This window comes from Heterodontus francisci, chromosome 25 (assembly GCF_036365525.1).
Source record: "Heterodontus francisci isolate sHetFra1 chromosome 25, sHetFra1.hap1, whole genome shotgun sequence".
In the NCBI taxonomy this organism is placed as follows: Eukaryota; Metazoa; Chordata; class Chondrichthyes; order Heterodontiformes; family Heterodontidae; genus Heterodontus; species Heterodontus francisci.
This window is the reverse complement of record NC_090395.1, coordinates 66,669,291-66,696,190: the sequence shown is the minus strand read 5'-3', so window position 1 is coordinate 66,696,190 and position 26,900 is coordinate 66,669,291. Positions and strand designations below refer to the sequence as shown.

The 26,900-nt window shown below is 44.5% G+C and overlaps 1 protein-coding gene across 6 annotated transcripts in view; it reads right to left on the bottom strand.

The window, feature by feature from the left end:
- LOC137383959 (transcription factor SOX-13-like) overlaps positions 1 to 26,900 on the bottom strand; it is a 224,584-nt gene that overhangs the window by 39,618 nt on the left and 158,066 nt on the right. For all 6 annotated transcript variants that reach the window (XM_068057411.1, XM_068057407.1, XM_068057408.1 and 3 more), the window contains 3 exons: positions 18,117 to 18,219; positions 4,183 to 4,269; positions 364 to 536 (listed from right to left, as the gene is read on the bottom strand). In XM_068057411.1, the coding sequence (XP_067913512.1) occupies positions 364 to 536; positions 4,183 to 4,269; positions 18,117 to 18,219 (363 nt within the window). The remainder of the gene's footprint in view (positions 1 to 363; positions 537 to 4,182; positions 4,270 to 18,116; positions 18,220 to 26,900) is intronic.

Genomic DNA, 26,900 nt, shown 5'->3' with positions numbered 1-26,900 from the left:
CCAAGGACAAATGAACTGGTTGTTCATTTCACCACTGCTTATGGGTTAAAAAAAAAATGCTCACAAAATCAACACAACAACATCCGAAAATGATAGGCCAGATGGTTCATTGAGCATGCCTCACACAGACATGACCCTCAAAAGTCACTACACATCAAAGAAATTAACTGCTGTGAGGCCCTTTGAGATATTTCTGAGATGTGATAAGATGCTACACAAATAGAAGTTTATTTTCTTTTCTACAGTACAGTAACCTCCTGACCCCCCATCAACCTTTGATGTGAATAATGGCCTGTGCAAGTTCTGCCTTTTATTGAGGCCACGCTGATCTTCCATCTCTTGCCTCGTTCTTTTTCCACCTACCTGCTCCTGCTGCTGTCTGGCCAGCTCCATCTGTTGCTGCTGTTTCTCAAACAACATGGCTGCCATGTTCTTCTGCTCCGCATGAGCTGTCAGCAGCTGCTCCCGGAGACTAGACAGCTGGTTTATCATCACCAGCAGCTGCAATTCCTTCTCTGCCAGACTCTCTGCCGTCCCTGGCCCATCAAAAAAAAAAGACATCAACACACTGAATGACTCCAAGTTTAGCATAAAACACAGTTGCCCTTTCATAGTCACTTTGGTGCCATCATTGGATCCGCTTGGGTTGCCAATCCTCCAGGAATGCCCTGGAGTCTCCAGGAATTAAAAAGATTAATCTCCATACATTGCATTGTGCCAACTGCCATTTATATTTTCTTTTTATTTTCTTTGAACACTTTTGTTTATTAGTTATAAAAATATCCGACAGTCAAGAATCATTCAATTGGTTAATGAAGAGTCTTAGAACCATAGAAACCAGAGAAAAATTATGACACAGAAGGAGGTCATTCAGCCCACTGTATCCCTGCTGGCCAAAAAAAACTAGCCACCCAATCTAATCCCATCTTCCAGTACTTGGTCCATAACCTTGCAGGTTACAGCGCATTTTACCTTTTAAAAAGAATTGAGGGTTTCCGTTTTCACCACCATTCCTGGCAGTGAATTCCAGACACCCACCACCCTCATGTCCTCTCTAATCCTTCTACCAATCACTTTAAATCTCTTCTCCCTGGCAATTGATGTCTCCGCGAGGTGAAACAGGTCCTTCCTGTCTACTCTATCTAGGCTCCTCATAAGGTGCAGGAATATGGGGATAAGGCAGGGGAATGGAACTGAGGGAATTGCTCTTTCGGAGAGCTGGTGCTGAGACGATGGGCCGAATGGCCTCTTTTTGCACTGTAACGATTCTGTGATCCCGTGATCTGTTAGGTCACCTCTTAACCTTTTCTATTCCAAGGAGAACATTCCTAACTTTTCCAAACCTCTCCTTTCAACATCTGTCGAGCTGATTCGCTGCACCCAGTTTGTTATTGGCATAGTGGTGTACCAGGCTGGTCACATACGTGATTCCTCAACTACTATCCTTTGTTTCCTGTCACTGAGCCAATTTTGGATCCAACCTGCCACATTCCCCTGCATCCCATGGGCTTTCATTCTACTGACCAGTCTGCCATGTGGGCTCTTGTCAAATGCTTTACTAAAATCCATGTAGACCACATCCACTGCACTACCCTCATCAATCCTCCTTGTTGCTTCCGCAAAAAACTCAATCAAGTTCGTAAGACATGACCTTCCCTTAACAAATCCATGCTGAATATCCCTGATTAATCCGTGCCTTTCCTAGTGGACAGTTTATCCTGTCCCTCAGAATTGTTAATAATTTACCCACCACCGAGGTCAAACTGACCAGCCTATAATTATTTAGCCTCTCCCTCGCACCCTTTTTAAACAATGGGACAACATTTGCAGACCTCCAATCGTCTAGTACCTCGCCTATATCTAGTGAGGATTTGAAGATGATCCTCAGCGCATCCGCTATTTCCTCCCTAGCTTCCTTTAACAACCTGGGATGTAATCCATCCGGCCCTGGTGGCTTATCCACTTTCAGGGATGTCAGACCCTCTAGTACTTCCTCTCTCATTATGCTTAACGCATCTAATATTTCTCCTCTGTACTTGTCCTCTGTAACTACAATGTCTGCATCAACCCTCTCCTTTGTGAAGACAGAGACAAAAAACTCATTAAGAACCCTGCCCACATCTTCTGCATCCATGCATAAGTTCCCTTGTACATCTCTGATAGGCCCTACCCTTTCCTTAGTTATCCTCTTACTCTTAATGTACTGATAAAACATATTTGGGTTTTTCTTGATTTTACTTGCCAATAATTTTTCATGTTCTCTCTTTGCTTTTCTAATTTCCTTTTTTACAGCACCCCTGCACTTTCTATACTCCTCTAAGCTTCCTAAAGTATTAAGATTTTTGTGATCATCATAAGCTTTCTTTTTCTGCTTTAACTTACCCTGTAAGCTTCTAGATAACCAGGGGGCTCTAGATTTGACAACACCACCCTATATCTTTGTGGGGACATGTCTACCCTGTGCCGGTAGTATCTCACTTTTGAATGCCTCCCACTGGTTTGCCACTGATTCCCCTTCAAGTAGCTGCACTCAGTCCAGGTTACCCCTCAGTTTTGTAAATTTTGCCTTCCCCCAACTTAGAACTTTTGCTTCTGTTTTATCTTTGTCTTTTTCCATGATCATGCTAAAACTAACTGTATTATGGTCACTATCTCCAAAATGGTTACCCACTGTTACTTCATCCACTTACCCAGCTTCATTACCGAAGACTAAATCTAGAATTGCGCCCTCTCTCGTTGGGCTTGTTACGTGCTGGCTAAAAAAGTTCTCTTGAACACAGTTCAAGAATTTTGTCCCCTCTGTGCCCTTCAATGGTGGGAATGCGGGGGCAGGACAGTCGAAGGCAGGAGGTCATGTAGTGACACCTCCAGGAATATGTCTAACTAGAGCTGGCATCCCTACTTGAAACCATTTTACCAACATTATCCAAATAAACAACCTCCCACTAAACAGGATGATCATACAGAAGAGTAAAAAGCAAAAAACTGGAAATTTGAAATAAAGACAAAAAATTCTGGAAATGCACAGGTCAGTCAGGACCTGTATTAGACACTGGCCACCATGAGGAGAAACTAGGTAGTTAGTATCAGACTATTAGGTCCAGGCTAAAATAGATAATCAGATTTATTTACAAGTTAGATAGAGGCAGAAAACTACAATAAAGTTACCAATGGTATAAACACTTAAAAGACAAAGACTGAGTTCAAGAGTTCAAACATCTTCAGAGTGTAAGGTCCAATAACCTGCAAGACTTGAGGACAGAGTCTTTGGAGACTTCCTACTATGATTTGTACTTGGGGAAGGCAATATTCCTCAGAGCCTAGCTGACAAATACAGGAAAAACTGCAGTATAAATTCCAGATGAACAGACGAAGTTAGTCAATTTTATTTTAGTCTATGTTAAAGGCACGATTGCACAACTGTTGTGTAGAATCACTTGATGAGTCATAGTTTGTACCTTATCCAGACTCTCCCTATAACTCTCCCTATATATATTGAAAGTAAAGAGAGAGGCTTGGAAATTTGGGCATGCTGGTTGTCTCGAGGCAAACCAATCTTGCAAAGGTAAGCTTTAAAATAGACGTTAGTCTCTTTGCACATGCAAGTAAGGGGCCTAACGCCTGTTTCAAGAGTGGGCTGTGCATATTGACAATGCACTTCTGGTAAATAATTAGCGTGCACACTCTGCTCATCATTAGGAGGCCTTGCAGGCAAATTTCTATGCCATTAACTACCTCAATAGCTGCATTATAAAATGATAACAGACATTTTCCTTGTTTGATGACTGATGAAGCTCTGCTTTTGTCACTAAGACCTAACTACACTTTCTTTCAGATGCTGCCTTACAAGCTGTGCAGTTCCAGTATCTATTGTGTTTATTGTAGCACTTTTTGTAGGAATGAGTTGTCGCTCCTGTTTGACTGCCGCACAACAATATCCACACGTTTCCACATACCCAGCTCCCTCGCTCGAAGCGGAGACAATGTTTGTCAGAAACGCATCAAACCATTTTTCAGCGGATTTGCTTTGAGCACCGACAAGAGGAGCTTGCAAACGTGAACAGCTGGAGGGACTGCACACAAGTTTAACAGTTTACCCACAGTAAATGGAAAAGATTCGACAGCTAGTGGAGGGACTTATTGCAACTGTAAAAGTAATGGTGCTATTGATTGAGATTGTACCTTTGATATCTTTGCTGCTCAACGAACACTTTTCCAGCAGCTTGTCTTTCCAATCATTGGACAGCAACTTCTCAATATTTGGCATGACTGCAGGAAGACAGAGGAACAAACAATTTGAAAAGATACTTGGAGTACTGGACACAATTAATGCTGACCGAGGCTCCCTGACAGACCCAATGCCCCTTAGACAAATGGACAGGGGAGATGACAAAGATGAAGAGGAAATGTAGACATTCTAAGTGCCTGACTGCCAGACTTTGTAAGGGAGTTGGTTTATGGACCTCTAAGGAGGAGGCTTTGGGAGAGGGCCAGGGTTTGTTATAGGTTATGCTTCTAGGATGCTGGAAACTACAGGATCCAGCTCTCAGGGACAGCTACAAAGGAGCTCATTTGGCAGCAGGTTTCCTGGCCCATATTATGTTGTTAAGGATTAGAACCAGGATGCTTGCACGGTGATTTGTCAGAATATTGTTTATTAGCTGGCCCTGTTCCAAGCAGAGGTCCCAATGGACCAGCTGACTGCGTTTCATTTAACAGAGACAATTCGAGGTTGATCTTTATCTTCCTCTGGTCACGATTTAATTGCTTGGGCAAATGATTTTCTACAACAAGTGATCCTTGTCACTTGGGAGTCACAATACCCAGGACTCTGTCTTCAAAATGGTAGTACCAGGGCAGCAGCAAATCACACGTCATACAACAAGTGCTGAAGCTCAGAGGAATTCCTGAGAGATGTTGCACATCATTGATCTCACTTACTGCCCAGAAACCCGCCAACTATTTAATCAGAGATGTGTCTATATTCTGAATACAAGATGCTACCAAATTTGGATGACCTTTCGATTGATTTTCAGTTGCATTGAATTCCTTGCATTTTGGCAAAACAAAAATGATTTCCATTGCCATGAAGACTTCACTCTAATGAACAAGGATTCGAACCAATCATCTTACAATAAATCTGGCCTGCAATGTCCAGCCATGTGGGACTCTTCCAACCTCCCACTTCATTCCTCCACCCCTCAGCCTTCAGCCAGAATCACAGAATAATACAGTGCAGAAGAGGCCCTTCGGCCGATTGAGTCTGTACCGATGCATTAAAGACACCTGACCTTAAGGGGTCAAATCCCCCTTAACCCTCCCGCCCCTCACCTTAAACTTGTGACCCCTCGTAACTGACCCTTCAACTAAGGGGAACAGCTGCTCCCTATCCACCCTGTCCATGTCCCTCATAATCTTGTACACCTCGGTCATGGTACCATTAACATATTGTTTGCCTTTGCTCCATGACCTTTTGGTCAGCTATGTGGCCTTGTCCAATCTACACCTTCTCCTTTGTTATCTCTTGCCCCACCCCCACCTCACTTGCTTATAACCTGTGACATTTCTAATATTTGTCAGTTCCGAAGAAGGGTCACTGACCCGAAACGTTAACTCTGCTTCTCTTTCCACAGATGCTGCCAGACCTGCTGAGTGGTTCCAGCATTTTTTGTTTTTATTCCAACATGACCTCCCTGCTTTTGTAATCTATGCCTCGATTGATAAAGGCAAGTGTCCCATATGCCTTTTTCACCACCCTATTAACCTGCCCTTCTGCCTTCAGAGATCTGCGGACAAACACGCCAAGGTCCCTTTGTTCCTCGGAACTTCCCAGTGTCAGGCCATTCATTGAATACTTCCGTGTCACATTACTCCTTCCAAAGTGTATCACCTCACACTTTTCAGCGTTAAATTCCATCTGCCACTTTTCTGCCCATTTGACCATCCCGTCTATATCTTGCTGTAACCTAAGACGCTCCAGCTCACTGTTAACCACTCGGCCAATCTTTGTGTCATCCGCGAACTTACTGATCCTACCCCCCACATAGTCATCTATGTCATTTATATAAATGACAAACAATAGGGGACCCAGCACAGATCCCTGTGGTACGCCACTGGACACTGGCTTCCAGTCACTAAAACAGCCGTCTGTCATCACTCTCTGTCTCCTACAGCTAAGCCAATTTTGAATTCACCTGATCAAGTTACCCGGTATCCCATGTGCATTTGCTTTCTTGATAAGTCTCCCATGTGGGACCTTGTCAGAGGCTTTGCTGAAATCCATGTAAACTACATCAACTGCACTACTCTCATCTACACACCTGGTCACATGCTCAAAAAATTTAATCAAATTTGTTAGGCATGACCTCCCTCTGACAAAGTCATGCTAACTATTCCTAATCAAATTTTTCCACTCCAAGTGGAGATAGATTCTCTCATTCAGAATTTTCTCCAATAGTTTCCCTACCACTGACGTGAGACTGACTGGTCTGTAGTTCCCTGGTTTTTCTCTACAACCTTTCTTAAATAGTGGGACCACATTAGTTGTTCTCCAGTCCTCTGGCACCTCCCCTTTGGCCAGAGAGGAATTAAAAATTAGGGTCAGAGCCCCTGCAATCTCCACCCTCGCCTCCCACAGCATCCTGGGACACAAATCGTCCAGACCGGGAGATTTGTCCACTTTTAAGCTTTCCAAAACCTCCAATACCTTGTCACTCCCTATGACAATTTGTTCAAGAACCTCACAGTGTCTATCTCTAAGTTCCATATCCTCATCGTCATTCTCTTGGGTGAAGACAGATGTGAAGTATTCGTTCAACACCCTCCCAATGTCCTCTGGCTCCACCCACAAATTTCCCCCTTGGTCCCTAATGGGTCCTACTCTTTCCCTGGTTATCCTCTTCCCATTGATATACTTATAGAATATCTTGGGATTTTCCCTACTTTTACCAGCCAGAGCTTTCTCATATTGCCTCTTTGCTCTCCTAATTGCTTTCTTAAGCTCCATCCTACACTTTCTGTACTCCACTAATGCTTCCATTGATTTGCTAAAAGCCTCTCTTTTCCTTCTCATCGTACCCTGAATGTTTCTTGTCATCCATGGTTCTCTGGGCTTGTTGCTCCTACCCATGACCCTAGAGGGAACATGTTGGGCCTGTACCCTCTCCATTTCCTTTTTGAATGCTCTTTCTGTAGATTTCCCGACAAGTAACTGTATCCAGTCTACCTTGGCCAGATCCTGCCTTATTTTACTAAAATTCGCTCTCCCCCAATCCAAAACCTTTTTTTGCAACTTGTCTATTTCTTTCTCCATAACAAGCTTAAATTGTACCATGTTATGGTCACTATCACCAAAATGCTCCCCCACCAACACATCAACCACCTGTCTGGCTTCATTCCCCAGAATTAGGTCCAGCACTGCACCCTCCCTTGTTGGATCCTCTACATATTGAGCTAAAACGTTCTCCTGTATACATTTTAAGAACTCCACTCCATCTAAGCCCTTAACACGAGGACTATCCCAATTAATGTTGGGAAAGTTGAAATCACCTAATATAATTACCCTATTATTTTTACACACCTCTGCAAATTGCGCACATATTTGCTCCTCAATTTCCCGCTGACTATCGGGGGGTCTATAATAAACACCTAGCAATGTGGCTGTCCCTTTTTTATTCCCAAACTCTACCCATAAAGCTTCATTTGATTCCCCCTCCAAGATATCATCTCTCCTTAATGCAGCAACTGATTCCTTAACTAATATTGCAATGCCCCCTCCTCTTTTACCCCCTCCTCTGTCTCGCCTGAAGATTCTATATCCCGGGATATTGAGCTGCCAATCCTGCCCCTCCCTCAACCATGTCTCCGTGATGGCTACTAGATCACAATTCCACCTGTCAATCCTTGCCCTTAACTCATCTGTTTTACCTGCAATACTCCTGGCATTAAAGTAGAGGCCTTCCATCCTGGTCTTACTCCCTTGAAACTTACTTCCGCTGTATTCCCTCTGACTTGTTCGCTTTCCTGTGTTTAGCTGTGTCCCTATTCTGCTAGGAGTCTGCGTCCCCTCCCCCCGCCAAATTAGTTTAAACTCTTCCCGACAGCACTAGCAAACCCGCCAGCAAGGATGTTAGTCCCCCTCTGGTTCAGATGTAGACCGTCCCGCTTGTACAGGTCCCACCTTCCCCAGAAACGGTCCCAGTGGTCCAGGAATCTAAAACCCTCCCTCCTGCACCAACTCTTAAGCTACGCATTCATATCTGTGCTATTTTCCTATTTCTATACTCGCTAGCACGTGGCACTGGGAGTAATCCAGAGATTACAACCCGAGAGGTCCTGCTTTTCAGTCTACTGCCTAACTCCCTGAATTCTTCATGCAAGACCTCATCCCTCTTTCTACTTATGTCATTGGTACCAACATGTACCATGACCTCTGCTTCATCACCCTCCCCATTCAGGATGCCCTGCAGCCGTTCAGTGACATCCCGGACCACATGGCACTGTGGGATAGTCGCCAATTTCAAAGCCCTCATTTTGTTTGTTACATTCGCAGTCACATACATAAATAGATTTAGAAGTTCAAAGGGATTGAATTACAAGTAAAGCAGAATGGAAGCTGGGTAAGAGGCCACTAGAAAGACAAAGCACACCGGCAAAGGAGTGGTCAGAAAAACATGTACCTATCAATGATGGGCAGACACAGACAGATGATAACTCAATAGAGGTGCAGGCACAAAAATTAATCAAAGCAAACAGCAGTCTGTTATAAGCAAACAAGAAGCGTCACCTTGGAGTTAAGCTCTTGACCGTCTTCTTAAACTCCTCTCCCCATCCCCTCCACCCTCCGACAAAAACGTATGAGAAGCTCATGGACCTCTTTGTTAATAAGATCGAGACCATCCGACCAGCTGTCTCTGCCACGTCTCTCTCTTCCACTAGCCCACCTGGCCAAACTTCCTCTAATACTCCTCCCTGCCCAAGCCCTGAACTCGCATCTTTCTCTTGTTTCTCTCCAATCTCCCCTCATGTCCTCTCCAAGCTCATCTTGTCCATGAGATCCACCTCCTGCTGCCTCGATCTTATCCCACTAAACTGATCATCCAACTTCCCCTCTTCCTCTCCAAAGCCCTTGAACGTGTTGTCACCTCCCAAATCCATGTCCATCTTTCCTGGAACTCCATGTATGAATCCCTCCAATCAGATTTCTGCCCCTGCCACAGTATCAAAACAGATCTTATCAAAGTCAGAAATGACATCCTATGTGACTGTGACAAAGGTAAACTTTCCCTCCTTGTCCTTCTCGACCTGTCTGCAGCCTTTGACATGGTTGACCCCACCATCCTCCTCCAACACCTCTCTACTGTCATCCAGCTGGGTGGGACTGCTCTCACCTGGTTCCATTCTTCTCCATCTAATCATAGCCAGGAATCACTTGCAATCGCTTCTCTTCCTGCTCCTGCATCATTACCTTGGGTGTCCCCCAAGGATCTATCCTTGGTCCCCTCCTATTTCTCATCGACTTGCTGCCCCTCGGTGACATTATCCAAAAGCACAGTGTTAATTTTCACATGTACAGTGTCGACACCCAGCTCTACCTCACCACCACCTCTCTCGACTCCTCCACTGTTGCTAAATTATCAGACTGCTTGTCCAACATCCAGTACCGGATGAGCAGAAATTTCCTCAAATTAAATATTGGGAAGACTGAAGCCATTGTTTTCAGTCCCTGCTCAAACTCCATTCCCTAGCTACCGACTCCATTCCTCTCCCTGGCAACAGTCTGAGATTAAGCCAATCTGTTCACAACCTTGGTGTCCTGTGACACAAGATTAGCTGCTGACCCTCATACTCACACCATCACCAAGACCGCCTATTTCCACCTCTGTAACATCACCATGACTTTGCCCCCGTCTCAGTTCATCTGCTGCTGGTCTCCCACATGCTACCTTCTGTGAACTTGAGGTCATCCAAACTCTGTTGCCTGTGCTTAACTCGCACCAAGTCCCATTCCCCCATCACCTCTGTGTTCGCTTAACTACATTGGCACCTAGTCAAACAATATATTGATTTTAAAATTCTCATTCTTATTTTCAAATCCCTTCATGGCCTCAACCCCTCCCTATCTCTGTTTACTCTTCTTAGGCAGTCCCTTGGGATCGAGGGTGACTTGCTTCCACTCCAGTTTGACAGGTTTTGAGATGGCTGAGCTGTCCAATGCATGATCTGCAGACTCTGCCACATGAGGGTCAGGTCAATGAATAGTTTGGAGGTTTGTGTGCTCCCTCCGATACCTCGAGTTCATCTCTGCATGTCCCTGAAAGCCCCTCAAGGGGTACAATGCCTTCCTGAATGAACTTTCTCCATCTAGGGCAGTCACCCCACGAGTTGACGGGGATGTCAGATCTCTTCAGGGATGATTTGAGGACATCTCTAAAGCTTTTCTGCTGTCCTCCTGGGAGTCTCCTGCCGCAAACATGTTCTGAGTAGAACAGCTGCTTTGGGAGTCTGGTGTCAGGCATGTGAATGACATGTCCCGCCCAGCGGAGCTGGTTTTGGGTGATTAGTGCCCCGTTGCTGGGCAGGTTGGCTTGGGAGAGGACGCTGCTGTTGGACCGCCTTTCTTGCCACTGGATTTGGAGGATCTTGCAGAGGCACCTCTGCTGATACTTCTCCAGTGCTTTGAGGTGCCTGCTGCAGGTTGTCCAAATCTCCGAAGCATAGGAGTGCAGGGATCACTGCTGCCCGGTAAACCATGATCTTAGGCTTGACTTTCAGTAATCTTCCCCAGTCTCACAACCCTCCAAGATATCTGTGCTCCTCTAATTCTGGCCTCTTAAGAACCTTCAATGTTAGTCACTCCCACTATTGGTGGTCACATCTTCAGTTGCCTTGGCCCAAAGCTCGGGAATTCCCTCCCTACACTCTCTTCCTTTAAGATACTCCTTAAAACCTACCTCTTTGACCAAGCTTTTGGCCATCTGACCTAATTTCTCCTTATGTGGCTCGATGCCATATTTTGTTTTATAATGCTCCTGTGAAGCACCTTGGGATGTTTTGTTAAGTTAGAGTGCTATATCAATACAAATTGCAGTTTTTGTTGTTGGCATTCTTGAAATAATTGCCTTGAATAGGACATGCCACGCCTGCCAGTGTTCGTACCTCTTTGTTATGATAGCATAAACAATGGCAGAAAATTACCAAATAAGACAGAAAGGGAGCAAGGGAACAAACAATAATCATGGAGACACCCATTAATCAGTTTAGCTAGTTTTAAACAAGTAGTTTGAGCACATGCGAAAAAGAAAAAAGACTTGCATTTATATAGAAAATACTGCAGATGCTGGAAATCTGAAATAAAAACAAGAAATGCTGGAAATACTCAGCAGGTCTTTTACCTTGTTCACCTTCATTGCTTTCTATTTCCCTCCTGGTGTTTGATAAAGTGTCTACTAAAACTAATTTTCACAGCCACATCTCCTTCCTCAATGACCGTCTCCGGCTCCGACTTATTCTACGTGGATTCCAACTGCAGTTTCACCCATCAAGTTTTGAATCCACCCAGGATTACAGGCATCTCCGAGAAATATAACATTCCTCGGACTGCTATTCTCGCCGCATCCTGAGATCCACGCTCAGTGCTATGCGCCGCCACATGTACACACTGAACCTGTCTCTCCAGCAGCATCACCTCACCTTATCTCAAAGCTGTTCTACTCCGTAGTTTCATTTCATCCTTCGTCTCATCCGACGCATTGACAAAAAACTTTTCTTCTTCCTTTCAGGTGTCGAGGAACGCAAGCTCCTGCAGCTCATGGAGACTAATGCCCCTCCAGATCCTTCTTCCCCTTCTCTTCCCTCTGACCCCACCCCTTCTGATCTGACCCCTTGCCATGTATTCACTATATCCGTCGCCTCCGGGCTCACTTCTTTGACCAGGACTCCTCCCCGATCAGTAGACCCATTCATCCGCCTCCAACATTCTCCCCCTACCTGGTCCCCTCCCCCTGGCCTCTTACCCGCTCTTGATCTTTTCATTGAAAACTGTCGGCGAGACATTGGTCATCTCAATTTCTCTGTCCCCCTCACTCACTCTAACCTGTCCCCCTCTGAACTTGAGGCACTCCGTTCTCAGGTCTAGCCCCGAAATGGTCATCAAACCTGCAGACTAGGGTGGTGCTGTTGTTGTATGGTGTACCGACCTCTACCTGGCAGCGAATCAGCGCCAATTCTCAAACACTTCTTTCTACCTCCCTCTGGACCATGACCCCACCACCGAACATCAAGCTACTGTCCACAGGACTGTCACTGACCTCATCTCTTCTGGAAATCTTCCCTCTACAGCTTCCAACCTCATAGTCCCTCAACCCCGGAGAGCCTGCTTCTACCTCCTTCTCAAAATCCACAAACAGGACTGTCCCAGCAGACCCATTGTGTCAGCCTGCTCCTGCCCCACTGAACTTATTTCTTCCTATCTTGACTCTATCTTTTCTCCGCTAGTCCAGTCTCCTCCCACCAACATCCGTGACTCTTCTGACGCCCTACGTCATTTTGACAATTTCCAGTTTCCTGGCCCCAACCGCCTCCTCTTCACTATGGACGTCATCCACAGATGCTGCCAGACCTGTTGAGTATTTCCAGCATTTCTTGTTTTTATTGTATTTATATAGTACCTTTCATAACCCATAGGCATCTCAAAATGTTTTACAGCCAATTTGTGCACAACCTGTATCGTGATAATTGTTCTATTCCAGAAAGCCAGTTGGTGGAGGACAGAACTGTAGCCAATCTTTACTCACTTATTTATTTACAGAGCTACACATTATAAGCATGTATCTCCTAAACCAACAACCACAGTTTTCGTCTGTCTATTTACAGGGAGCTCAAGTGAATGCCCAGTTAATGCCAACTACCTCCATACAATTAAACAAAATTAATATACAATTAATAATGACCAGATAATTTGTTTTTTTGATGTTGATAAATATTGGCCAGGATACCATGGATAATTCCCCTTCTTCAAAATAGAGCTACAGGATCTTTTATGTCCACCTGAGAGAGCAGATGAAGCCTTCGTTTAACAGTACTGCATTGGAACATCAGCCTTGATTGCTATGCTCAAGTCAAGGAGTGGAACTTGAACTCGGAACCTTCTGATTCAGAGGTGAGGGTGTTACCAACTGAGTCACGGCTGATGCATTCAAACCAATTTCAAAACATGGCCAGAGCTTGGCAGGTCATCGCATCATCGATTTAGAAATAACTGCTTACTATAATAGTGGAGGAATGCTTAATGCCGTCATAGCACATTCAATTACCAATTATTTTAATGGAGATGTAAAGAAATGATCATTATTGCCACAGTAATTTCTTTAGGAATTAAGTAGTCTATCCTTCCATTCTGCACAGTGTGATAGAACATGTGAATGTGTTAATTGTGCCAGCTGACATTTGAACAAGGGTATTAACCCGCTTAAAAGTCAATGACAGTATCTCTGTTCTAATTACAATCACAATAATCTGTACAAATATTTTGAAAACCATCAAATTACATATTGAATATAAAGGAAGTCAGGCAGGAGGCAATTGTGTATGTTACTGTTACACTGCATGATTTCACCTCAAAGGAGTGGATATATCAGTGTGCGCATTTATTTCTCTCTCGTTCTTTTGTTTTCCCTTCATGTTAGCTAGTGTGTGGGCCACATGATCTTCCACACCTTCTGCAAAATAGATCACCCGTCTTCCACTACCACTCATTCAGTATTCCCCCAACAAGTAGCGGGAGTAAAGTACAAACAGAGGAACAGGAGGAGGCCATTTAGCTCCTTGAGCCTGTTCTGCCATTCATGGAGATCATGGAAGATCTGCGACCTAACTCCATATTGCTCAATAATTTTGGAGAACAAAAATGTATCAATCTCAGATTTAAAATTTACACCTGATCGAGCATCAATTGCTATGTGGAAGAGAGTTCCAAACCTCGACCACTCTTTGGGTGTAGAGGTGTTTCCTAATTTCACTCCCGAAAAGTCTGGCTCTAATGTTTTGACTATGCCCTCTGGTCCAAGAGTCCCCAGCCAGCGGAAATAACCTCTCTCTATCTATCCTATCTGTGAACTAATAACCTGGAAAATAAAAGGTTTGGGAAACAAAGGACAATGAAGCAGGGAAGAAGAAAATCAGAAATGGGAAAAGGTCTGGGAAGGAGACAGTAGCAAAAGCACATGGATAATTCTTTGCGGAATGCAAGGGCAGCTCTGCAGCCAAAGGGATTCCCATTCTTCTCTCATTCAAGAAATGTTGAGAATTTCAGCATAGTTTTTGTTTTGTTGTTTGTCCCACATGCCCCCTCCCACAGGGGTAATGATTCTATGAGTTCCAGTTACCCTCTAGTACCTCGCCCAGCTGCCCATTTACCATGTGTGAACATAAACAGGGTATCAGCAGGCTTGTCAAAACTGTGGAGGCAGCACAGTGGAAACCGGTTCTGCCCTCACAAGGTCCATATGCTGGCACGTTGCAGATAGAATGTGTGGCACAGAAACAGGTATATGATAGTGTTTATGCTCTACAGGAGCCTCCTCCCACCCCTCTTCATCCAACTCCATCAGCATAACTTTCGATTCCTGTATTCCTCATGTGCTTATTTAACATCCCTTCAACTGTATCTATGTTATTCGCCTCAACTACTCCATGTGGTGGTGAGTTCCACATTCTTAGCACTTTCTGGGCAAAGAAGTTTCTCCTGAATATTCTATTGGAATTATTAGTGTCTACCATTACGAACCCCTTTATAATTATAAAGACCGTTAATTAAGTCACCTTTCAGCTGTCAATTCAAGAATAAAAATACCCATTTATCAGTCAAAACCAATCTAGAGAAAGGCAGCAGATAAATCAGAGACTCGCTAAAAGCCACCAGTCTCCTGGGATCAGTGAGTGAGCTGCCTCATTGCTGGTAACAGAAACTAGAGTATCTCAAAGGGGGCCCTCAACACAGCTCAAACCCAAATGGAGCGTATGCCTGTCAATTCAGATAGAATCATAGAAACCAATCGTATAAAAGAAGGCCATTCTGCCCATGCTGGTTCTTTGAAAGAGCAGTCGTGTTTGGCCCCACATCCCCGCACTTTGTCTGTAACCCTGTAAGCTGCTCATCCTCAAGAACCTGTCCAACATTCCTTTTAAATTATTTATGCAATTCAGCTTACACCACCTTTTCAGATAGAGTGTTCCAGATCCAAAAAACCCAATGAGAAAAGTTCTCCTCAGCTCCCCTCTAGATGTTTTGCCAATGCTTTTAAATTTATGACCTCTGCCAAAGGGAATAGTTTTCACTATCTACTCTATCAAAACCTCCCAGAGCAGTGAGGGGCAAGAGTTCCTAGAGTGTGTTCAGGAAAATTTTTCTACAACAGTATGTTGCTGGTCCAATGAGAAAGGAGGCACTGCTAGACCTGGCAATGAGGTGGGCCAAGTGGATCAAGTATCAGTAGGAGAACATTTAGGGGATAGTGATCATTATATCATAAGGTTTAGGCTGATTATGGAAAAGGACAAAGAGAAATCCAGGGTAAGAATAATTAACTGGGGGAAGGCCAACTTCAATGAGGTAAGAAAGGAGCTGGGGCAATAAATTGGAGTCAAAAGTTGGCAGGAAAACCGGTAGGTGAACAATGGACTACCTTCAAAGAAGACATAGTTCAGGCACAGTCAAGGTATGTTCCCTCAAATGGGAAAAGTAGGGCAAAAAAATCCAGAGCTCCCTGGATGTCAAAAGAGGTAGAGACTAGGATAAAGAAAAAGTGTACTTATGACAGATGCCAGGTAAAAAATACTATTAAGAACCAGGCTGAATATGGAAGGTCCAAAGGGGAGGTGAAAAAGCAAAGAAGAGAAGCAAAGAGAGAGAATGAAAAGAGACTGGCAGCTAGCATTAAAGGAAATCCCAAAGTTTTCTATAGACATATAAATAGTACAAGGGTGGTAAAAGGAGAAGTGGGGCTGATTAGGGACCAGAAGGGGGATTTATACATGGAGGCAGAGGGCATAGCTGAGGTATTAAATGAATACTTTGCATCTGTCTTTACCTAGGAAGAAGATGCAGCCTAGGCAATGTTGAAAGAGGAGGTAATTCAGACACTAGAGGGGTTTAAAATTGATAAAGAGGAAGTATTAGATAGGCTGTCTGTACTTAAAGTGAACAAAGTACCAGGACCAGATGAGATGCATCCAAGGATACTGAGGGAAATGAAGGTGGAAATCGCAGAGGCACTGGTCATCATTTTTCAAGACACGGGGGGTGGTGCCAGAGGACTGTAGAATTGCAAACTTTACACCTTTATTCAAAAAAGGATGTAAAGATAAACCCAGCAACGACAGGCCAGTCAGTTTAACTTTGGTGGTGGAAAAACTTCTAGAAAAAATAATTCGGGACAAAATCAATAGTCACATGGACAAATGCTAGTTAATTAAAGAGGCAGCATGGATTTCTTAAGGGAATATCATGTTTAACTAACTTGCTGGAGTTTTTTTGAGGAGGTAACAGAGAGGGTTCATGAGGGCAATGCTGTTGATGTGGTGTACATGGAATTTCAAAAGGCGCTTGATACAGTGCCACACAACAGACTTGTGAACAAACGTGTAGTTCATGGAATAAAAGGTACAGTAGCAACATGGATACGAAACTGGCTGAGTGACAGGAAACAAAGAGTAGTGGTTCATGGATGTTTTTCGGGTTGGCGGAAGGTTTGTAGTGGAGTTCCCCAGCAATCAGTGTTGGGATCCTTGCTTTTCCTGATTATATATTAATGACCTAGACCTTGGTGTACAGGGCACAATTTCAAAGTTTGAAGATGACACGAAACTTGGAAGCATTGTGAACTGTGAGAAGGATAGTGTAGAACTTCAAAAGGACAGACAAGTTGGTGGAATGGACAGACAGGTGGCAGATGAAGTTCAATGCAGAGAAATGTGAAGTGATTCATTTTAGTGGGAAGAACATGGAGAGACAATATAGAATAAAGGGCACAATTCTAAAGTGGGTGCAGGAGCAGAGGGACCTTGATGTATATGTGCATAAGTCATTGAAGATGGAGGACAGGTCGAGAGACAGATTAATAAAGCACACATTATCCTGGGCTTTATTAATAGGGACATAGAGTACAAGAACAAGGAAGTTGAACTTGTGTAAGACACTTGTTCGGCCTCAGCTGGAGTATTGCGTCCAGTTCTGGGCACCGCACTTGAGGGAAGACATGAGGGCATTGGAGGCAGTACAGAAAAGATTCATGGGAATGGTTCCAGGGATGAGGAATTTTAGTTATGTAGATAGATTGGAGAAGTTAGGACTGTTTTCCTTTGAGAAGGGAAGGCTGAGAGGTCTGAACAGAGTAGATAGAGAGAAACTGTTCCCACTCCTGAGGAGAGAACAAGAGGGCACAGATTTCAAGTATTTGATAACAGAAGCAAAAGTGACATGAGGAAAAACTTCTTCACGCAGCGAGTGGTTAAGGTCTGGAATGCGCTGCCAGAGAACGTGGTGGAGGCAGGTTCAATTGAAGCATTCAAAAGAGAATTAGACAGTTACATGAAAAGGAAGAATGTGCAGAGTTATGGGGAGAAGGCAGGGGAATGGAACTGAGGGAATTGCTGTTTCAGAGAGCCAGTGTGGACACGATGGGCCGAACGGCCTCCTTTTGCACTGTAGCGACTCTGTGATTCTGTGATCTATTAGGTCACCTCTTAATCTTTCCTATTCCAAGGGGAACATTCCTAACTTTTCCAACCTCTCCTTTCAACATCTGTCCAGCAGATTCACTAGACCCAGTTTGATATTGGCACAGTGGTGTACCAGGATGGTCACAAACGTGATTCCTCAACAAAGCACTTAAAGTGCAGCACTGGCAGAGGTCCCAGTGTCAGATGCAAGCCCTGCTCTCTTGACCAAGCAGTAGCGCACACAACACTGGGGGGGGGAAAAGAGAGAGATGATCTTTTCTGCAACACCGAATGTCATCTGAAGCCCAATGTAACTATTTTAATCACGGATGTGAATTCCAGATTAGCCTCCAAGCTTTTCCATCACTTTCTTGGTCTCTGGTTGCAGTTGTACTCACCCTCAGTTAAATTTTTACTGAAATCCATTCTTTCTAAGTTGTTTAACGTAATGGTGAATTTACTGTGCTCCTGCTGCCCCTCGCCTCTTGGTGAAGATGAAGCCTAGGTTGTAAATGGAAAAGCTCAGTTAGTTGCCACTGGTTAAGACACAATGCTTACACAATACAAATACAATACTTGGTCCCAATCACAAACATGCATCACAGTAAACAGCTTAGTAGGTAACCGTTGGGAGTGGAAATATTTTCAATTTGAAGTACTCTTCCTCCCCAAAAACAAGCACCATGACTTTGTAGCCTAAATAGCGTTTTCCCACACAAATGACATTAAACTCAAACTAAAAAGGACACAAATTCAAGTGGCTTCCAATAGACCAGTTTCAGAATAAAAACACAAAGTGCTGGAAATACTCAGTAGGTCTGGCAGCATCTGTGGAGAGAGAAACAGAGTTAATGTTTCAGGTCTGTGACCCTTCTTCAGAACTAGCAACGGTTAGAAATGTAATAGGTTTTGAGCAAATGAAAGGGAGGGTGAAGGGGGAGGGGGGGGGGGGGAAGAAGAACAAAAAGGGAAGGTGTGTGATAAGGCGGAGGGCAGGAAAGATTAAATGACAAAGATGTCAAGGAACAAAAGGCAAAGGGAGTGGTAATAGTTGCATTAAAAGCATTTGCCAAGAGAGAGTGCGAATGACAGAATTATGAACAGCTGTCTGAAAGCAAAAACAGGAAAAACAAGTTTAAGACAGGCACGTGGTTAAAAAAAACACACAATTCAAAATGAAGGTCATGGTCTGAAATTGATGAACTCAATGTTGATGCCAGAAGGCTGTAGAGTGCCTAATCGGAAGATGAGACGCTGGTCCTCGAGCTTGCATTGAGTTTCACTGGAACTCTGCAGCAGGCCAAGGACAGAAAAGCAGTCGTGAGATCAGGGTAGTAAATTAAAATGGCAAGCAACCGGAAGCTCGAAGTCATGCTTGTGGACTGAGCAGAGGTGTGTTCCGCAAAGCAGTCACCCAATCTGTGTTTGGTCTCTGCAATGTAGAGGAGACTGCATTGCGAGCAGCGAATACAGTATACTAAACTGAAAGAAGTACAAGCAAATCGCTGCTTCACGTGGAAGGAGTATTTGGGGCCATGGGATGGTGAGGAGAGTGGAGGTAAAAGGGCAGGTATTATACCTCCTGCAATTGCATGGCAGAGAACAATCCTTTGGATGTGGAGGCTGGTCGGGTGGAAAGTGAGGACAGAGGGAGGGGTCCAGGTGGAGGGAGAATACTGGAGGCGGATGAACGGATCCGCTGGTCGGGGGAAGGACTTCTGCCCAAAGAAGTGAGCCCTGAGGTGACAGAAGAAAAGATCAATGTCATGCTGAGTGCAAAATTCATTGAGGTTGGGGAGGAGGGGGATAAAGCCAAGTCCTTTGCTGAGAACAGACTGTTCAGTATCAGAGAGGGGAAGGTCAGAGAGTATTGTGAATATACAGCAAGGGTTGAGATTAGAAGGGATAAGGGTCAGAGGGAAGTGAAGGGGAAGAAAGATCTGTAGAAGCATTGATACACAGGAGTTGTTGGAGCTTGCGTTCCTTAACAATCATCTACAAGGCACAAGAAGTGTGATGGAATACTCTCCACTTGCCTGGATTAGTGCAGCTCCAACAACACTCAAGAAGCTCAACACCATCCAGGACAAAGCAGCCCGCTTGATTGGCACCCCATCCACCACCTTCAACATTCACTCCCTCCACCACCCATGCATAGTGGCGGCAGTGTGTACCATCTACAAGATGCACTGCAGCAACTCACCAAGGCTCCTCAGACAGCACCTTCCAAACCCGCGACCTCTACCACCTAGAAGGACAAGGGAATCAGATGCATGGGAACAGCACCACCTCCAAGTTCCCCTCCAAGCCACATACCATCCTGACTTGGAACTGCTGTTCCTTCACTGTAGCTGGGTCAAAATACTGGAACTCTCTTCCCAACATGGACTGCAGCAGTTAAGAAAGCAGCTCACCACCATCTTCTCAAGGACAATTAGGGATGGGCAATAAATGCTGGCCTGGCCCAGCTATGCCCACATCCCATGAATGAATAAAAAAAAAAGTTCTCCTTCAACTCCATTCACTGCCTCCAAATAAAAGGTGTTGTTATGGGTATCAGCATGGATCCTAATTATCACAGAATCGTTACAGTGCAGAAGGAGGCCATTCGGTCCATCGTGTCGGCACCAGCTCTCTGAAAGAGCAATTCCCACAGTTCCATTCCCCTGCCTTCTCCCCAAAACCTTGCACATTTTTCCTTTTCATAGAACAGTCTAATTCCCTTTTGAATCCTTCAATTGAACCTGCATCCAACACACTCTCAGGCTGTACATTCCAGACCTTAACCACTCGCTGCGTGAAGAAGTTTTTCCGCTTTTACCGAATACTTTAAATCTGTGCCCTCTCGTTCTCGATCCTTTCACGAGTGGGAACAGTTTCTCTCCATCTACTCTGTCCAGACCCCTCATGATTTTGAATACCTCTATCAAATCACTTCTCAGCCTTCTCTTCTTCAAGGAAAAAGTCCCAACTTCTCCAATCTATCTTCATAACTGAAATTCCTCATCCCTGGAACCATTCTCGTGAATTATTTCTGTACTTTCTCCAATGCCCTCGCGTCTTTCTTCAAGTGCGGTGCCCAGAACTGGACGCAATACTCCAGCTGAGGCCGAACTAGTGTCTTATACAAGATCAATATAACTTCCTTTGCCCCTATGTAGTCTCTGTACTCTATGCCCCTATTAATAAAGCCCAGGATACTGTATGCATTATTAACTGCTCTCTCAACCTATCCTGCCACCTTCAACGACTCATGCACATATACATCTAGGTCCCTCTGTTCCTGCACTCTCTTTGGAATTGTACCCTTTATTCATAGTTTTAGGACAAGGGGTAGCAGATTTAAAACAGAGATGAGGATAAATTACTTCTCTCAAAGGGTCGTGAGTCATAGAGAGATACAGCACTGAAACAGGCCCTTTGGCCCACCGAGTCTGTGCCGACCAACGACCACACATTTATACTAATCCTACATTAATCCCATATCCCCTACCACATCCCCACCATTCTCCTAGTCTATGGAATTCACTACCCCAGAGTGCAGTGGATGCCGCGACATTGAGTAAATTTAAGGAGGAGATAGACAGATTTTTAATTAGTAATGGGTTGAAGGGTTATGGAGAACGGGCAGGAAAGTGGAGTTGAAGGCCAAGATGAGATCAGCCATGATTGTATTGAATGGCGGGGCAGGCTGGAGGGGCTGAACTGCCTACTCCTGCTCCTAGTTCTTATGTTTTATATTGTCTCTCCATGTTCTTCCTACCAAAATGAATCACTTCACATTTCTCTGAATTGAACTTCATCTGCCACCTGTCTGCCCATTCCACCAACTTGTCCATGTCCTTTTGAAGTTCTGCACTATCCTCACAGTTCACAATGTTTCCAAGTTTCATATCATCCGCAAACTTTGAAATTGTGCCCTGTACACCGAGGTCCAGGTCATTAATATATGTCAGGAAATGCAAGGGTCCCAAAACTGATCTCTGGGGAACTCCACGACAAACCTTCCTCCAGCCCAAAAAACAACCATTAACCACTACTCTTTGTTTCCTGTCACTCAGCCAATTTTGTATCCATGATGCTATGATCCCTTTTATTCCATGAGCTACAAGTCTGTTGTGTGGCACTGTATCAAACACCTTTTGAGAGTCCATGTACACCACATCAACAGCATTGCCCTCATCAACCCTCTCTGTTACCTCCTCAAAAAATTCCAGCAAGTTAGTTAAACATGATTTTCCCTTAATAAATCCATGCTGGTTTTCCTTAATTAACTCGCATTTGTCCATGTGAAATTATTTTTCCTAGAAGTTTTCCCACCACCAAAGTTAAACTGACTGGCCTGTAGTTGCTGGGCTTATCTTTATACCCTTTTCTGTACAAGGGTGCAATGTTTGCAATTCTACAATCCTCTGGCACCACCCCGGAGTCTAAGGAAGACTGAAAAATTATGGCCAGTCCCTTTGCGATTTCCACCTTCACTTCCCTCAGTATCCTTGGATGCATCTCATCTGGTCCTGATGCTTTATCCACTTTAAGTACAGACAGCGTAATTAATACTTCCTCTTTATCAATGTTAAACCCCTCTAGTGTCTGAATTATCTCCTCTTTCAACATTGCCAGGGTTGCATCTTCATCCTTAGTAAAGACAGATGCAAAGTATTCATTTAATACCTCAGCTATGCCCTCTGCCTCCATGTGTAAATCCCCTTTCTGGTCCCTAATCATTCCTACTCCTCCTTTTACCACCCTTGTACTATTTATATGCCTACAGAAACTTTGAATTTCCTTTAATGCTAGCTGCCAGTCTCTTTTCATGCTCTCTCTTTGCTTCTTTTATTTGCTTTTTCACTTCCCCTCTGGACCTTCCATATTCAGCCTGGTTCTCAATAGTATTTTCTACCCAGCTTCTGTCATAATGCTTATCTTTGTGGGGTATGTTGAACATTCCTTGTTCCAGTCCTACTCAGGGCCCCCTCCCCCAAATCTACTTCTGCTGCACTGCATCGGTGCCGTTTCCTGCTCTTCCCCAGAACTGGAAAACTTCAACTTTGCTTCCAACTTCCTCCTTTTTCTTACCTTCACATGGTCCATCTCCTACACTTCACTTCTATTCCTCGGTTTTTCTCATTCCGCTTCCGGGGATAGGCTCTCTACTAATATTCATTATAAGCCCACCGATTCCCACAGCTATCTCGCCTACACTTCCTCACACCCAGCCTCTTGTAAGGATTCCATTCCATTCTCAGTTTTTCTGTCTCCGTCACATCTGTCCTGATGATACAACCTTCCACAACAGCATTTCTGATATGTCTTCCTTTTAACTCAACTGAGGAATCCCACCCCGCCCCCCGCCAACTGTGCCTCAGAGGGCCCCTGACTGTGTCGGACCCATTTCCCGCACTTCTGTTCTCACGCCTTCCCCTCCCTCCCAGAAGTGCGATAGCGTTCCCCTTGTCCTGACTTTCCACCCCACCAGCCTCCAAATCCAAAGAATCATCCTCCGCCACCTCCAGCATGATGCCACCACCAAACACATCTTCTCTCCTTCCTGGTCATAATTCCAAAGGGACCACTGCCTCCACGACACCCTGGTCCACTCCTCCATCACTCCCAACACCTCGTCCCCTTCCCACAGCACCTTCGCATGCAATTGCCGGAGGTGTAACACTTGCCCTTTTACCTCGTCTCTCCTCACCATCCAAGGCCCCCAACACTCTTCCCATGTGAAGCAGCGATTTACTTGTACTTCTTTCAATTTAGTATTTGCTGCTCACATTGAACTCAACATTGAGTTCAAAACAACAGCATGCTGAAAACAGCGGAGGCCCTAGAGGAGTATAGAAATTGTAGGAGGGTACTTAAAAAGGTAATTAGGAGAGCAAAGAGGGGGCATGAAAAATCACTGGCAGACAAGATAAAGGAAACACCCAAGGTGTTTTATAAGTATGTTAGGGGCAAGAGGATAACCAGGGAAAAAGTAGGGCCCATTAGGGATCAAAGAGGCAATCTGTGTGTGGAGCCGGAGGACATAGGTGAGGTTTTGAATGATTACTTTTCATCTGTGTTCATTATGGAGAGGGACGATGTAGGTGTAGTGATCAGGGAGGGGGATTGTGATATACTTGATCAAATTAGCATTGAAAGGGAGGAAGTATTAGCTGTATTAGCGGGGTTAAAAGTGGATAAATCCCCAGCCCCAGATGAGATGTATCCCAGGCTGCTGTGTGAGGCAAGGGAGGAGATAGCGGGGGCTCTGACACAAATTTTCAAATCCTCTCTGTCCAGAGGAGAGGTACCAGAGGATTGGAGGACAGCGAATGTGGTACCATTATTCAAGAAGGGTAGCAGGGATGAACCAGGTAATTACAAGTCGGTGAGTCTAACATCAGTGGTAGGGAAATTATTGGAACAAATTCTGAGAGACAGGATTAATCTCCACTTGGAGAGGTAGGGATTAATCTGAGATAGTCAGCATGGCTTTGTCAGGGGGAGATCGTGTCTAACAAACTTGATTGAATTTTTCGAAGTGGTGACTAGATGTGTAGTTGAGGGTAAAACAGTTGATGTAGTCTACATGACTTCAGTAAGGCTTTTGATAAGGTCCCGCATGGGAGATTGGTCAAGAAGTTAACAGCCCATGGGATCCAGGGTAATTTGGCAAATTGGATTCAAAATTGGCTTAGTGGCAGGAGGCAGAGGGTAATGGTCGAGGGATGTTAATGCAATGGGGTACCGCAGGGATCGGTGCTAGGACCCTTACTGTTTGTAGTGTACATTAATGATTTGGACGTAAATATAGAAGGTATGATCAGTAAGTTCACAGATGACATAAAAATTGGTGGCGTCGTTAATAGTGAGGAGGAAAGCCTTAGATTGCAGGACGATATAGATGGGCTGGTAAGATGGGCGGAGCAGTGGCAAATGGAGTTTAATCCTGACAAGAGTGAGGTGATGCACTTTGGGAGGTCTAACAAGGCAATGGAATATACAATGGATGGTAGGACCCTAGGGAGTACAGAGGGTCAGAGGGACCTTGGGGTTCTTGTCCATAGATCACTGAAGGCAGCAGGACAGGTAGATAAGGTGGTTAGGAAGGCACACGGGATACTTGCCGTTATTAGCCAAGGCATAGAATATAAGAGCAGGGTGGTTATGATGGAGCTGTATAAAACGCTAGTTAGGCCACAGCTGGAGTACTGTGTATAGTTCTGGTCACCACACTATGGAAGGATGTGATTGCAATGGAGAGGGTGCAGACGAGATTCACCAGGATGTTGCCTGGGCTGGAGCATTTCAGCTATGAAGAGAGACTGTATAGGCTGGGGTTGTTTCCTTGGAGCAGAGAAGGCTCGGGGGGACCTGATTGAGGAACACAAAATTATGAGGGGCATTGATAGGATAGATAGGAAGAAACTTTTTTCCTTAGCGGTGGGGTCTATAACTAGGGGGCATAGATTTAAGGTAAGGGGAAGCAGGTTTAGAGGGGATTTGAGGAAGAATTTTTTCACCCAGACGGTGGTTGGAATTTGGAACACACTGCCTGAAAGGGTGGTAGAGGCAGGAACACTCACGACATTCAAGAAGTATTTAGGTGAGCACTTGAAACACCATAACATACAAGGCTATGGGCCAAGTGCGGGGAAAAGCGATTAGTTAGGACGGGTGCCTGATGGTCGGTGCAGGCGTGTTGGGCCGAAGGGCCTGTTTCTGTGCTGTAAAACTCCATGACTTTGACAATATCAGGCCATGACTCCCATTTTGATTGTGTGTTTTTTTTCTAAACTATGTGCCTGTCTTAAACTTGTTTTTCAAGTTTTTGCTTTCAGACAGAGCTGTTCATTTTTCTGCCATTAACACTCTCTGTCCAAATACTTTGTCTTTTACTACAACTATTAACACTCCCTTTTGTTCCATGACTCTGTCATTTAATCTCTCCTGCCCTCTACTCCATCACAGACCTTCCTTTTATTCTTCTTCCTCCCCTCCTCCCTTTCACTTAATCAAAACCTGTTACATTTCTAACTTTTGCCAGTTCTTCTAAAAGATCATCGAACTGGAATGTTAACTCTGTTTCTCTCTCCACAGACGCTGCCAGACCTGCTGAGTATATTTCAGGTTTCCAGCATTTGCAGTATTGTGCTTTTATATTAGACCAGTCTCATGTCAGGGTTAATAGAAGCCAGTTAGATAGTTCCCCAGAAATGGCATCTTCCTCCTGAAAATATGAATTCACTAGAACCAGGAATATAACAGAGAAGGCAAGACATTTCTTTTACAATTACCCAGCGGTTTAACAGTTGGGAGGAGAAAGGGATGGGGAAAAGGGAGAACAAGTAAAGGCCGGCTCGGGTCTGCAAATGAAAACTGACCCAAGCCCAACAGAATCACATCTGGCCCGAGCCCGACCCGGCCAGAGTCCTTTCACTTTTTCCCGCACCCAATCTGACCTGACCACCGGAATATAATCAACTTTATTGAAGAGGTTGTGCTCTACCTTGGAATGGAATCGCTCACTGCAGACTAGTGTGGAGTGTTTCCCGCCTTGACGTTATAGCTGTCGCTGTGTCCAAACCAGCCCGACCCGGCCCGAGCCCGAATGCCAGACTCGAAAAAGCGACCCGACCCGAGCTCGACACTTGTCGTCGGGTCCCGTCGGGCCCGGGTCGGGTAGCCATGTTCTAAGAGGAAGGGCGGAAGTGCCTACTGACGGTATCTGGTTATCCACTTATCTCGTCCTTTAAAAGTAAAATGCACTATTCCCTAGACACATCACACATTACAGCACTGTGAAGTGGTTTAAAGCTTAATTTTCCATGTTGCACAACATGTAAGGTTTAAGAATCATGTGACAAGTGACAAGTGGGGGAAAAAAAGCGTTAAAGTGAAGTTGTTAATTCATAGTCTAACGAGGCTCTGCAAAACGTTAAAGGCAGTTTAAAATTTCTCACTGAAGTACTGAGGATTCCTCATCTCCAACCATCCCCACACTGAAATAACACTGCACAAAAGGAGTTATATTATTTTGTACAGTTCTATTGGACTGCAGTTGATCTTTAAATCATTCTCTGCTGTAGTAGTCTGCATACACTTTGTACTTCAAAGAGACTAATTAAAGGAAAGGAGATGAGCAATCCGACATACAAGCACAAGAATAATCAGAAAATGCTGGAATACTCAGC